General features: G+C 39.7%; 1 protein-coding gene across 3 annotated transcripts in view; it reads right to left on the minus strand.

The window, feature by feature from the left end:
- LOC132815811 (enhancer of polycomb homolog 1-like) overlaps window positions 1-15488 on the minus strand; it is a 238959-nt gene that overhangs the window by 20649 nt on the left and 202822 nt on the right. For all 3 annotated transcript variants that reach the window (XM_060825074.1, XM_060825072.1, XM_060825073.1), the window contains 6 exons: window positions 12807-12955; window positions 11715-11874; window positions 9363-9539; window positions 8210-8299; window positions 6475-6623; window positions 5317-5672 (listed from right to left, as the gene is read on the minus strand). In XM_060825074.1, the coding sequence (XP_060681057.1) occupies window positions 5317-5672; window positions 6475-6623; window positions 8210-8299; window positions 9363-9539; window positions 11715-11874; window positions 12807-12955 (1081 nt within the window). The remainder of the gene's footprint in view (window positions 1-5316; window positions 5673-6474; window positions 6624-8209; window positions 8300-9362; window positions 9540-11714; window positions 11875-12806; window positions 12956-15488) is intronic.

Genomic DNA, 15488 nt, shown 5'->3' on the forward strand with positions numbered 1-15488 from the left:
GAACCAAGAACTGGACAGACACCATGCAGACATCTCCACCCAGAAAGAAAACGTCTCACTGCTTTGGGCTGGATTTGAACTAAGTCTCAAAGAAAGACCCACATTCTCAAACTGTGAACCTTAGTTCTAAATTGTCTCAAGAGAAAACACAAACAAGCATTCAGTTGTGGGAGGAAATGACAGTGGCTCTGTCCGACCCAAAGTTTTCAATCCCCTCTCGTTACAGGGGAGGTGCTAGAGGACTGAAGGACAGCTGACGTGATGTCATTTTTCAAAAAGGGGTGGAGAGATAAACCAGGGAATTACAGACAGCTGAGTCTCAAAATCAGTAGTAGGGAAACTACTGGAGACAATTCTGAAGGAGAAAATGAATCTCTACTTGAAGGTATGATATGGGATAGTCAGCATGGCTTCTTCAGAGCACACTCATGCCTAATAAATTTATTAGGATTTTTCCAAGGTGATGACCAGGTGTATAGGTGATGGTAATGCAGCTGATGTAGGTTTTATGGATTTCAGCCAAGTTTCTGACGAAGTCCCACATGGGAGACTGATCATGATGAGAAGAGCACTGGCATCCAGGGTAATGTGGCAAATTGATTCAAAATTGACAGAGAGGAAACAGAGGGTAGACAGAAGGTTGATTGAGGCCAATGTCCAGTCGCGTACCACAAGAATCAGCACTGTGTTCCTTGAACTTCCTGACAATAGTGAAGCTGGTCTGGAGTTACTGGAAGATACAGATGGGTTGGTCAGATGTAATTTAACTCTGATAAGTGTGCAGCATTGCATTTTGGAACCAACAAGACAAGGCAGTACTCAATGAATGGCAGGAAAATTTTACAAGGTGGTTAAGGAGGCATACACAACACTTGCCTTTGTCAGTCTTGGCAAAGATTATAACGGCAGTGAGGTCATGTTAGAGCAGTACAGAATTTTTAGTTAGGCCATAGTTGGAGTGGTGTGCGCTGCTCTGGTTGCCACATTGTAAGGATGGATGTGACTGTACTGGAGGTGTGCAGAGGAGATTCATTAGAATGTTGCCTGGGTTGGAATGTTTTAGTCATGGAGAGAGGCTGGATAGGTTCAGGTTGTTTTCTTTAGAACAGAAAGCGGAGGGGGTGCTGATTGAGGTCTAAGATTACAAGGAGCACAGGGTGGATAGGAAGCAGGTTCCCTGATCTGAAGGGCTAATAATAAAGGGACATAATTTTAAGGTGAAGGGCAAGAGATTTAGAAGGGGGTTGAGGAAAAAGACTTTCACAGAGGTGGTGTGAATCTGGAATACACTGACTAAGAAAATCTCAACTCAAGTACTTGAAACTAGATAATGTTCAAGACTAAGTGCTGGAAAGAGAGATTAGTGTAGATAGGTCAGTGCAGATCCAATGGGCGGAAGGACTTCTTTAGTGCTATGGTTCTATGACCATGAAACATCATCCCAAAAATCCACCATTCAGAATCTGTTATTTTTCCAATGTGATCAGTGGCATTTTTACCATCTCAATAATGCATTGGCCTAGTGATATTATGGCTTGACTGTTCATCCAGAAACCCAAATAACGTTTGGGGACCTAGGTTCAAAGCCTGCCACGACAGATAGTGGAATCTGAACTTAAAAAAGTCTGGAAATTAAGATTCGACCGATGACCATGAAACCACTGCTAAATTGTTGGAAAAACCCATTTGGTTCACTTATATCCTTCAGGCAAGGAAATCTGCCATCCTTACCTGGTCTGGCCTATATGTGATTCCAGAGCTACATCAAGGTCCTCTGAAACAGCCTAGCAAGCCACTCAATTGTATTAATCACTAGAAAGTCACAACAAAAGAAATGAAACAGGACAGACCACCTGGCATCAATCTTGGAACTGGAAAAAGACAACAGCAAAAACACAAACCACCCTGTTGATCATGCAAAGACCTCAACAACATCTGGGGCTAGTGCCAAAATTAGGGGAGCTGTCTCACAGATTAGTCATGCAATAGCCTAACATATGATTCTGTAAGAATGACTACGTTGCAGATAACCATCACCATCCCTGGATACGCCCTGTCCCACTGGCAGAACATACCCAGTAGAGGTGGCAGTACAATGGTACACAGTCAAAAGGGAGTTGCCCTTGACATCAACTGTGGACCCCATGAAGTCTCATCGCTTCAGGTTAAACATAGGCAAAGAAACCTTTCCTGGTTACCACGTACAGTCCTCCTTCGGCTAATGAATCATTATTCCTCCACGGTGAGCAACACTTGGAGGAAACATGGAGGGTGGCAAAGGGGCAAAATGTACTCTGGGTGGGGGATTTCAATGTCCAGCACAAAGAGTGGATTGGCAGCAGCATTACTGATTGTGCTGGTTGGGTCGTCAAGGATGTAACTGCTAGACTGGGTCTGCAGCAGGTGGTGAAGGAATCTAAAGGAGAAAACATACTTACCTCATCCATGCTAATCTGTCGGCTGCAGAAGTATCTGTCCATGACAGAATAGGTAAAAGTGACCACCGCACTGTCCTTGTGGAGATGAAGTCCTGCCTTCACATTGAGAATAACCTCCATCGTGTTTTGTAGCACTGTGTTAAATGGGATAGACTTTTAACCAATCTAGCAACTCCATGACGTGCTGTGGGCCATCAACAGCAGCAATGTACTCCAGTACAATCTAAAACATCATGGCCTGGCATATCCCCCACTCAACCGCTACCATCAAGCCAGAGAATCAACACTGGTTCAATGGAGTGCAGGAGGGCATGCCATGATCAGCATACCTAAAAATGAGGTGTCAACCTGGTGAAGCTATCAAACAGGATGACTTGCATGCCAAAGGGCATAAGCAGCAAATGATAGAGCTAAGCGACTCTGCAACCAATGGATAAGATCTAAGCTCTGCAGTCCTTCCAACCCAATCATGAATGGTAGTGGACAAATAAACAACGCACTTGCAGAGAATGCTCCAAAATATCCCCATCCTCAATGATGGAGGAGCCCAGCACATTAATGCAAAGGATAAAGCTGATGCATTCACAACAATCTTCAGTCAGAAGTGCCAAGTTGATGATCCATCTCCAGTCAATACCAGTTTCCAGCCAATTCGATTCACTCCACGTGATATCAAGAAATTGCTGGAGGCACTGGATACTGTAAAAGCAATGGACCCTTCAGCAATAGTACTTAAGACGTGCGCTCCAGAACTTGCCGGTCCCCTAGCCAAGCTCTTCCAGTAGTTACAACACTGGCATCTATCTGACAAGGTAGAAGACTGCCAGAATATGTTCTGAACATAAGCAGAACAAATCCAATGCAGCCAATTATTGCCCAGTCTACTCTCCATCATCGGTAAAGTGATGGAAGGGTTTATCAACAGTGCTATCAAGCAGCATCTGCTCAGCAACAACCTGCTCAGTTATGTCCAGTTTGGGTTTCGCCAGAGTCACTCAGCTCCTGATCTCATCACAGCCTTGTTTCAAATATGGTCAAAAGAGCCATATTCCAGAGGGGAGGTGAGAGCAACAACTCTTGACATCAAAGCAGCATTTGACCTAGTATGGCATCAAGGTGACCCATTGATTCCAGTTTTGCTGGGGATCAGGGGCAAACTCTCCACTGGTTACAGTCATACCTAGCACAAAGGAAGGTGGTTGTGGTTGTGAAGCTTCAATCATCTCAGCTCCAGAACATCTCTGCAGTCCCTCAGGGTAGTGTCCTAGGCCCAATCTTCAGCTGCTTCATCAATGACCTTCTCTCTGTCATAAGGTCAGAAGTGAGGATGTTCATTGATGTGTGCACTGTTCAGCACCATTTGTGACTCCTCAGATACTGAAACAGTCCATGCTCAAATGTAACAAGATCTGAACAATATCCAAGCTTGGGCCGACAAATGGCAAGTAATATTTGGGTAAAAAATGAGGTCTGCAGATGCTGGAGATCACAGCTGCAAATGTGTTGCTGGTCAAAGCACAGCAGGCCAGGCAGCATCTCAGGAATAGAGAATTCGACGTTTCGAGCATAAGCCCTTCATCAGACAATGACCATCACCAATAACAGCCACTCTAATCACTACCCCTTGATATTCAACTGTATTACCATCACTGAATCTCCCATTGTCACCATCTTTGGGGTTACCATTGACCAGAAGATCAACTGGACTCACCACACAAGCAGTGGCTACAAGAGCAGGTCAGAGACTAGGGATATTCCAATAAGTAACTTACCACCTGACATCCCAAAGTCTATCCATCATCTACAAGACTGAAGTCAGAACTGTGATGGGATACTCCCCACTTGCTTGGATGGGTGAAACTTTGGCAGCTTGACACCATCCCAGGACAAAGCAAAGCAAACCGCATGATTGACACCAGATCCACATTCAATCCCTCCACTACAGTAGCAGCAGTGTGTACTGTCTACAAGATGCATTGCAGAAATTCTTAGACAGCATCTTCCAAACCCATGACCACTTTCACCGAGAAGGACAAAGGCAGCACGTACTTGGGAACACCAGCAAGTTCCCCACCAAGCCACTCACCACCCTGACTCGGAAACATACCGCCGTTCCTTCAGTCATTGGGTCAAAATCCTGAATTCCTTCCCTATCGGCATTGTGGGTCAACGCACAGCAAGTGGACTGCAGCAATTCAAGGAGGCAGCTCACCACCACTTTCTCAAGGGCAAATAGGGAACGGCTATTAATTTTGGCCAGCCAGTGATGCCCAAGTCCCACATACGAATAAAAAAAACTGCTCAATGGTGACCGTTTTTAAGAGTATCAGAAAAACTTCCAGTAAGCGTTTATACTAATGTTTCCAAGTCAAAGCTGCATTGTCAAGTAATATTTGTTATCACCTTACATTTATCTCTACAAACAAGTTAGGTATTCTTATAAGAATTCACAGCATTTTAATTAAATGGACCCATTTGTAGTAATGAAAATGTATAGATAGAGAGAGATCGCGCGAGAGAGAGCGCGAGATCGAGAGAGCTCGAGAGATCTGCATTCTAATGTGTAGTGCTTACAACCCCCCGCAAAAAATACTGTAGCCAAAAATAAAAAAATTCTGCTTCAGAAAAAGCAAATGTTTTCACATATACCTCTTTTTAAATGTGCTTTCACAAAGGGTTATGTTCAAGTTGCCACACAATGATAGTCAACTTATAAAGTTTATTAACATATTCTGAAATACTCTAATATGACTTTGAACAGAGCTACATTTAGCACAGTCAGTGGTTTTCTCAAAATAATGAAATATTACATGCCTGAATTGAAATGCAATCATACTTTTATTGGATAAATTACTGTTTGAATAATTACAGCACATACCACTATTCTGTGTTGAACCAATGCCACTGCTTTTGCTGGAGACAGAGGTACTACATGGCTGGGTCCCAGGTTGTGCTGTTACGATTCGATTTACACCCCGATACAGCTTTCGGGAGAAGAGTTCATCACCATCATTGTCCTGAAGGGATGGTGACCGGGGTCTGAAATGCCGCCACCGGCATGCTTTTATGTTTGCTAGAATCTGAGTGAGGTCTCTAGAGGGGTGATCCGAGGTATTTATTTGTGAGGTATTGGCAAATTCGTTAAATGGAGAATGGGGTGGGGAAGAGAGTATCTCAGGATCCAACTGATGAAGAACAGCATCATTTTCCGTGTGCGCTCGGTCCAACAAAATCCTATGACCAAAAAATAAAAGAATCTTATGAATTCAGATATTAGTGAATCTGAATGCACTATGACACATTGCAAGGATTGCCGAAAGTCAAATGTAAACCAAATGATGACAGTGATTCATTTAGAATGAGCAAAGTTGTTAAACTATATTTCAAATATGAAATGATTCTTAAAAGTGAGATATCAACACAAAAGTTACTAATTTAACCAATTTAATTTCACTTCAATTGCTTAAATCTAATTGCTTTGCAAATTACATGCTCTGTCAAGTAATCTGACAGTAAGACTAATATAGTTACAAGTAATATTACGTTAATAGTTGTACTGGTTCTCTCCATTAGAGAGCACTAATGACATGATGTTCTCCACTACTCAAAATAGGCAATTAACTGCTGAACTTGTCAGACAGGTTACATTGTGATACTGTCTGCAACAAAACGCTGAACCTCAAAAGCCTGCATTGTTCCCCTATAACCAATGATCAGTTTATAATCTTACTGCACTCTAATTTGTTGGTTACAACTTGGCGGTCTAAGATTACAGGAAATCCTGTTGTTACCTTAATCATTTATCTAAAACATAGTTAAGATTTCAGTAGAATTTTGAATGGTTGCCAATTTTACCATATAACCTTTAGAAAAGGAGCAACTTTATTCAAAACCATGATTTAGATATCTGTAAATGGAAGGCTATTTCTTAGCAAGGACGTCACTGTTTTATGATTAAGGAAGTGAATATTAACCAACAACTGCAACAAAGTGCCCTCATATAAGCAGCTTAAAATAATCAACTATCTTTACTGACCTTCCGCCTCGTCCAACACGCCTTCGTGCAAAACCAATGCACCTCCTGGGTACTGTCAGTGTAGTGAGGCAGTATCTGTAGCGAACATCTCCTAATCCTCCTTCTTCCGGACTACACCACGGCCAGTTCCCTGTTTGGTCCAATCGAGGCTGAAAAAAAGAAAAACAGTAAATCACCTGAACGAATCAAAAATATCTGCAGCTTAGAAATACTTCCTTTCCCATTAATGCAACATCTAATATATCCGGCATCGAACCTAACACTTCTTTTTACAGGTCAATATCATGTTTAGTTAATATAGGGGCTTCCTTTATTTTAGAGAAGCAATTCATACAGATTATGAAGCAATATTAAAATTTCATTTGTTAATCATACCATGAGTTGTTCTTAGTAATTTCCAAATACAACAGATATACGCTGAAACTGTGTGCTCAACTTACTGCCTGCTGATTTGTTTTCACTTCACTGCAGAGTTTTGCAGTACCTATTCTTTGTTCAGGACATCATATTAGGTGGAATGTAGATGTCTTTTTTGAGGTGTGGAACAGAGAGACAGCATGCAAGAAACAGAGAGCAAGAGAGCGCGAGCTCGCTGGTGGTAAGGAGGTGGTTGTTTTCAGTGTCCAGGCCAATACTTATTCTTCAATTAACAACAGTAAAACAGACTAACCCTTCATTTAGTGAACTAGTGCAGTTTAGTAAACTCTAAATTGACAGACACATGCACCTAATTGGCTCAGAAACACTAGGATTCGTCATGCACTATTTAAATGAAAGTGTATTTTTCCGCATCATTCTTTAACCCTTTAGGTTAGACATTTAAAAACTTCCAACATCAACAAATCATATTGCGATGTCACACATTTTAAGATTTCCCTTTATCAATCAAAATCTATTAACATTTGACAATGCAAAATTTGGTAGATTTGAGGAGGATTACTATAGTATCTGAATAAACCAATTAAGTAAACTTTTACTGAACTACTAAAAATGTTTTGTTTGCATTTGAAAGATTTAACATACAACTTGGATTACTTAAATCCAATCGATATGCGTTAACCATTTTGCTCAGTTTCTCTGTTCCGAAAAGACATGAGATCAATTGAGATCAGGTAGCTTCCACTAAGTACAGTAACTAAGGCACATCTCACAGTATGAATGCTAAATAGATTAAGATTAAGATTGCGCATCATTCATTTTTAGGTTGTGACAGCTACAAAAGAGAAGAGTATTTGTGAAATTTGCAATTTTATGAATATCTACATCAGGACACATCTATTGCTTGATTGTAAAAAGTTAGTAACAGAATTATCATTTAATGTCAATTCAATCAAGCATATTATTGAATTATTTGTGTATTCGGTTTGATAGAGACATTTTTGAATGGTGGAGTGGATTCGATGGGCTGAATGGCCTTACTTCCACTCCTATGTCCTATGGTCTTATTTTTGGAGATTTTCTTGATGCATGCCCAATTGATTCAGTTCAACAACACAGCCTAGAATTAACAGATAACAACTAATTTATTCTAAAATAAACAGATGATAATACACTGAGATATTGAAAACAACTTTAAGACTACACAAGTCATAACATGTTCATAGAAAAAGTCAAGCAAAGTTAAACTACATGCTGTGAAAAACATAGCCACAAACATGATCATTAAAACATTGATTACATGGAACCACCTTTAAACATAATGTATCCTTGACAGCATTTGATTTTAGGCACTTACAGAATAGTACTGACAACCTGCTTTCCTCCGGAAAGCAAAAGGACCATCTGGATCATTCTCTTCCTCTGCTTCTGAGGATGCAGAATGGACCTTCACCAAAACAAAAACAAGACTCTTAGATTGTAATTCAACTTCAAAAAGGCATACATACATGTGGTGAACTGTTTTTCTGTAAACTTCTGGATTTACTTCTCTCAACCATGCAACTGCATAAATTTCATATGCTTTCTACTGTTTCCCAAAGTATCAGTTGGAGTAATAGGCCCAGGCTATAAAATTCCAATTTGGAAATAGATCATACAGGGACCTAATGAACATAATCTACCAATTGAGTACTGTGTACTGCCACTGACCATCACTCTTTCCGACTTCCCTGTTTACAACAAGGCTCAATATTTCAAATGAATGGTGATAGATTTATCAATATTTTCAGATATTTTTGTCTTTCCTCTTCATGCACAGTACCACTGAAGCCTCTTCACATTCTTTATCTTGTACACTCTCTCTTCCCTGGTCTCTTATTTCTATTCCTATTTCAATTGACACTACTTTAGTATTGCCAGCTTTAGTATGGCCAGCTAAATCAATTCCACTCTTGCATCAAATTCTTTTACCCGCTTCACACCCCCCAGAGACCTGACTCTGCTGACCTATATTGCATCATTTCTCTTCATCTTGCCCATATTCTTCTCATTGGTCCATTTTACTCAACATCTTCCTTCTCAATCTTCAATGTCACTTTACCATCCCCTCTGCAGTCTGACAGTTATACCACCTCTCCCAGCCTCTAACTGTAACTTCTATGCTACCTCTTGTTCTACGTCTTTTACTCTCATCTACTTTTCTGCTTTTCACATAACTAGCATTCAACATCATCCAGCCCCCAAGGTTTATGACCTATCCCACTTTCTACTCTAAACAGAAACCTTCCACTACTCTATAATCAGCAACTCTATGCTGCAGTTCTCCAACTGGAGTTATATCTCATCTGCCCAAACTACGAAATGAATACGGTTCTTATTTAAGAAACCTTCCCTGGACAAAATTGAAGTAATTTATAAAACAAGGACACTCCAACATCATGTTAGATCATAAGCAATAGCTGTTACTGAAATTACCCTCTTAATTTAATTTCATCAATCCCGATACATACCTGCGAAAACGGTTCCTCATCAGAGCTGGGAAAGTCATACTGGTTTATGTCCTTTGCATTAAAGGCTGGCAGTGCAGCAGGGCTTGTTTGCTGAGGTGCAGCAGCAGTTGGTTGTAAGACTTTGTGTTTTTTCTTCTCATACTTTCTCTTGGGTCGTATAATCTCCACATTCTCTTGCTACAATGCAATTGGTGTACAAGAAACATTGATGTAACAAAAAGCAATGGCCAGGCGAAGATCATTATTAATAGTAATTACAGTCACAAATACAGTACCAAAGATCTTGTTTTGCAATTATAATTCAAAGTGTATATATACAAAAGCAGGATTTCTTGAAAACTAGCAAATAATTTAAGAAATAGGAATGGTAGTAGGCCATTTGAGACCGCAATAATTCAAATGTGTTTTGAAACCTCGCATTTCTGACAGACAAAGAAACCAAGCCTTGTTAAATTAAATCAATTACTTTTCAGTGCCAAATTAGTCACGTCGCAACTGAACATCCTCAATGATCTCAGCTAGACCACATTAAGATGGGATTAGAAAGAGATTATTTTAGACATTAATATTTAACATTGTAACAGTTTCTTTAAATATATAAATGGGAAGAGAGAAGCTAAGGTGAATGCTGGTCCTTTGGAGTATGACACTAGTCACTAAAACAATATTTTCCTTCAGTTTTCACGAGAACCACCCCAATAGTAACAGATAATAGAGTCTATTGAAAGGGAAGAATTTAAAACCACCACTCAGGCAAGAGTACTTGACAAATTACTGGAACTAAAGACAGACAAGTCCTCCGGTCCTCATGGCCTACAGCCTAGGGCCTGAACAGAAGTGGCAACCATGATAGTGGATCCATAGATGAGAATATCCCAAAGCTCACTGGATGTGGGATGGATTCCAGGGGATTGGAAGAATATTAACATAACACCCTTACTCACAAAGGGAGGGTTGCAGAAAAGTAGCAAACTACAGACCAGTTAGGTTTAACGGGTACTTGTCAGAATTCAATAAGGAAGTAATAGCATATTTGGAAAGTCAAAGTACAATCTAGTAGAGTTAGCATTTTACCAAGGGTAAAATCATGTTTGATTAATTTGCTAGACTTTTTTTTGAAGACGTAACAAGCAATGTGGATAATAGGGACCTCACAGATGTAGTATAATCTGGATATCCTGAAGACATTTGATAATGGTGCTGCACTGAAGGTTAATATACAAGGTAAGATCACAGGGAATTATGGATGATTAACTTAGACAGAGGATTGGCTAAACAACAGAAGGCAGAGAGTTGGGATAAATGGGTCTTCTGCTGATTAGCAAGATTTTTACTAGTGGGGTGCCACAGGATTTGTCCTCAAGCCTCAACTATCTATGATCTATATTAATAACTTGGGTGTGGGGGTGGCAGCAGAAAGCACTACAGCCAATTTTTCAGATGGCATTTAAATAGGTGGGAAAATAAATTGTGGTGGAGAAATGAGAAATTTGAGTGAATATGGATAGGTTAGGTGAACACACCAAATTTGGCAGAAGTTTAGTTTGACTAAGTGTGAGGTTATCCATTTTGGTCAGAAGAATAGAAAGAGGCGAATTACCTAAATGGAGAGAAACTTCAGAGTGCTTTAGTGCGGTGGGATTTCACGACCCTCGTGCATGAATTGCAGAAAACACTATGCAAATACAGCAGGAAATAAAGGAAGACAAATGGAATTTTGGCATTTATACTTTATTCCTTTGGTAATAAAAATAGGGAAGTGTTGATGCAACAATAGCTTTAGTGAGACCCATAATGGGGAGTATTGCATACATTCCCTTACTGGAGGAGAGATATAGTTGTATTTGATGTAATTCTGGAGGTTCACTAGACTGATTACAGAGATGAAGAGTTTTGCCTTTTGAACACAGATTGAGCAGTTTAAAGCGATTGCCTCAAGTTCACAGGATCAGAGGAGATCTAATTGAGGTTTACTAGATGCTTTTCTCACGTGGGGCAATGTAGAATGAGAGGCCACTATTTTAAAACTGCTTCCCCGATTCTCAAACGGCCATGAATCTGTGGAATTCACTATCCAAGAATGTGATGGATGCTGGGACGTGCAAATTTGAGGAGATAGATTGATTTTTAATTAACATTGGTTCGAAGGGTTACGAAGAGCAGCCAGGAATGCAGAGTTGAGGCCTAGACAAGATCAGCCATGATCGTGGCAGAGCAGGTTAGAGGGGCTGAATTGACTAGTCCGGTTCCAAGTTCTTGTGTAACTCTTAACTAAGGAGTGCCGTTTGTCCTTTATAAACGCCATTTCAAACTGCTCAACTGACCGTTACGACAAAGTGACTAAGTTCTCACCTTATTAACTTTAAATTCTTTGAACTCCATAAACTCTTGATGTTTATACTGATTGCTATTAGATATTGGAATGATGGGCACAGTATAGGTAGGTTTTACATGCTGCCGTTGTGCCATAACCTCAGATAAAATCTCGCCACTGAAGTCACCCAGGCTGTGCCTATGAACGTAAAGCACAATTTCAATCAAATTATTCTTACAGATTACAATAAATGCTTATTTTATCGTGTAGTACTGGCAAGTAGACTCAATAAGGGTCATGTGGAAAAAAGATAAAAAACAGCGAAGACAAAATACGCAGCTCTTTGTTATACTCAGGTTACCAGTCTTCTAAACACTGGCACTTGAATACTCAAAAGTATCATAATTAGTTTACGATAATTTTTATAACAATCAGAATTGTAACATTTTCCAGTCAGAGACAGTACAAGGGTATTTGGTCAGCAAAACACACCATCTATAGAGGAGGTAAACACTCAGTTCCATCTGATGAGCATTTTGGTCTGTGGTAGTGACAGTTTGCAGCCATGCAGTTGGGATTCCCATTATCCTGCTTGGAAGCCAGAAAACCAACCCATATTCTAAAAATTTCTGGAATAGTAGATTCAATCTAATTGGAGGCAGGGGAAAAGATCGGAGACAGAAAGGCAGAGGCAAGAAGAAAAATATGGAAATGGACATTAGATGTAAAAAAAATTGAGCAGAAAGGTAGACGTTTAGCATATTCAGTTTACAAAAAATTTAACAATTAATATTGCTTTTGAGCAACACCAGAAGAGATCAGTTACAAAAACCTTGGTTAATAGTGAAAAGAGAAATGTACAAAGGGTCTGAATGATCCAACAGAAGCAGTGCAACACGATAAACATTCCGCACTAGGATCCTTTTTTTCTATAAGATGTACATAGTAATATAAATGCAGTGTCCCTTAGATGTATATGTTTGTGGTTGACTATGTGCCGTATATTTAAGAGCCATCTCATCAATTTAGCAGGCAACATGCAAACTCTACAATTAGTTTGAAAAATCTTGGCACTATGCCATTACTAAAGAAAAGGAAGCTTTACTCTAGAACACTGTTTATATACTAACCTTTTCTCTACAATTTCCAACGTTAGATGGAGCAGCTCTCTTTTGCTTTTCTCCCTTCGCTTTATCATCTCCAAAATAGTTACTGCTCGACTCAGGTCCCTTCTTAACTTCAGCATTTTTTCATATGAAGCTTCATCATTTTTACGATTCTGTGGAAAAGACAAGACCATTCATTCATTGTTACATTAAAGAAATGGCGAACAAATATAAATTCTGGCAATGTCAATTTGCCAATATGAAATGGAACATACATATATAATTAAATTCAGAATCATCTCTATAAAGCAGCAAAAATAATGGACTAATATGATCAATCCATTCTTAAAATCATTAGTTGGGTCTTTATTAACTGACTAATTTGTCAGCATAAAAACGATCTAAGCCAGTTGTGCATGCAATTACATATTCAAGTTGAGTGATTATGATCTTTTGCATTCAATGAGAATTAAAATAAAGATGCGACAATCTTCAAACGAAGGAAGAAAAAAATGCATCTTTAAGCGTCAACATTGAATGCCTTTGTATTTCTTGGAATCAGACAAAGGCATCAGAGAGTGGGGCATGAAAAAGTGGTTCAAACTTATGTATTTTTTTTTAAAAGCTTTAGATTACTTACTTACAATGTGGAAACAGGCCCTTCGGTCCAACAAGTCCACACCAACCCACCAAAGCGCAACCACCCAGGCCCATTCCCCTACATTTACCCCTTCACCTAACACAATGGGCAATTTAGCATGGCCAATTCACCTAACCTGCACATTTTTGGATTGTGGGAGGAAACTGGAGCACACGGAGGAAACACAGGGAGAATGTGCAAACTCCACAGAGTCACCTGAGACGGGAATTGAACCCGGGTCTCTGGCACGCTTCCTCCCTGTTACAACGCAAAAATACTTTATAGCCCCCATGACCATTCTTTCAGGAAGACCAAAACAGACAGTTCTCAGATAATTCCTTCAATCCAAAATGTTTTTGTTCATTGCAATCTACATATAACAGATTCCAGTTCTACAAGCATCCTGTGCATTTTGTCATGGAGTTTTTTCATGGCATATGGCACTTAACAGCAAGGCAATGCAATGCAGAATATATTAATGCACAGAAAGGCAGGTGAAAATTGCTTTGAAAAATTCCCCATGATGAGGCTGGTACAATTGCAACATTTAAGAGGCATTTGGATGGGTATACGAATAGGAAGGATTTGGAGGTATATGGGCCGGGTGCTGGCGGGTGGGATTGGTTGGGTTAGGATGTCTGGTCGGCATGCTGTACATCTCTATGACTCTATTTACTGGCAATGCTAGCCAATTATTTAACAGAAATAAACACATTTGCTCTATCATCCAAATCAATTGCCTTCTCTTTGGAACTCAGTAAACAGAAAATAGCAGTATGGCATTTGGCTTGCTTTCCTAACCACTCTGATCCTGGCGAATCATTGAACTCAGTACTCTGTCCCCACTTACTGCTCATAATCTTTAATCACTTTAAGCCTAAGAACGATATCTAACTTCTTCTTGAAAAGATTTTGATATCAACTGCTTTATGTAATAAAGAATCTCACAGGTTCACTAGTCTCGCTGAAGAAATTTCTCCTTGCCTCAACGGACTATCCCATATCCTTAGACTGTGAATCCTGGTACTGGACTTCCTGGTCACCAAGAAAATCCCTTCTGCAGTTACTCTGCCCAGTCCTATTAGAATTTTATAGGTTTCTGCGAGGTTCCCAGTCTTTCAAAACTCCACTGAATAAAGTGATCCAGATTTTCTTCATAGGCCAGTCCTGCACACCTCATGAATCAGCGTGGCAAACCTTCGCTGCACTCCCTCCATAGCCAGAATGCCCTTCTTCAGATAAGGAGACGAGAATTACACAATACCCCAGGTATGGTCGTATCAAGGCCATACAAATGCAGCAAGACATCAAACCCTCTATTTATGAAGAGCAACATACCATTTACCTTCTATACTGCCTGTTGCACCTGCACACCATTCAGGCCTCATTATACCTCCTCCTTCCCTAATTTATTGTCATTCAATACTGTTTCCTTGTTAGTTCCAGAGCTTCTCTTTTAAAAACTGGCAAAATGCTAGAGGCCTCAAAACATATTGGCCTTGCAGTCATTCTCCCACACTTTGCAGCACACTCTGCATATGTATGTAAACAGAAAACTCACACTGTACAGCACCAAAATGCAGATTATACTCCTTAACTTCCTGTACGTCCATTCCTATATTCAATGTGATCTTCAAGGCCATTTTCAACCTCAACTCTACTTGACTTTACTTTACATTTCCCTTGATATTTTTGGGAGTCCGAAATCTATTGAATTTATCTATTTATCTTTTGAAACTAAAAAATACTAGTTAATATTGACTTAATGGCATTTAAAGTTATGACCAAGAAAGCATTTGACAAAAGCGAAGCAGACATGCCAATCCAATGATTGCACGTCGATCAATGCAAAGGTAAATCATTTTGCATAAAATGCATGCTATGTATATAGGTGCTTCTGCCTCAAGAAAATCGCAAATATAGACCAGATGAATTGCAACCAGATTATAGATGGTATTTCTAAAAGGAATACTGCAACATAACGGATTAAATAATTGAATTTCTGACACTAGTATACATAAGTTAGAGTCATAGAGGTATACAGCACAGGAAAAGACCCTTCAGTC

This window comes from Hemiscyllium ocellatum, chromosome 5 (genome assembly GCF_020745735.1).
Source record: "Hemiscyllium ocellatum isolate sHemOce1 chromosome 5, sHemOce1.pat.X.cur, whole genome shotgun sequence".
Taxonomy (NCBI): Eukaryota; Metazoa; Chordata; class Chondrichthyes; order Orectolobiformes; family Hemiscylliidae; genus Hemiscyllium; species Hemiscyllium ocellatum.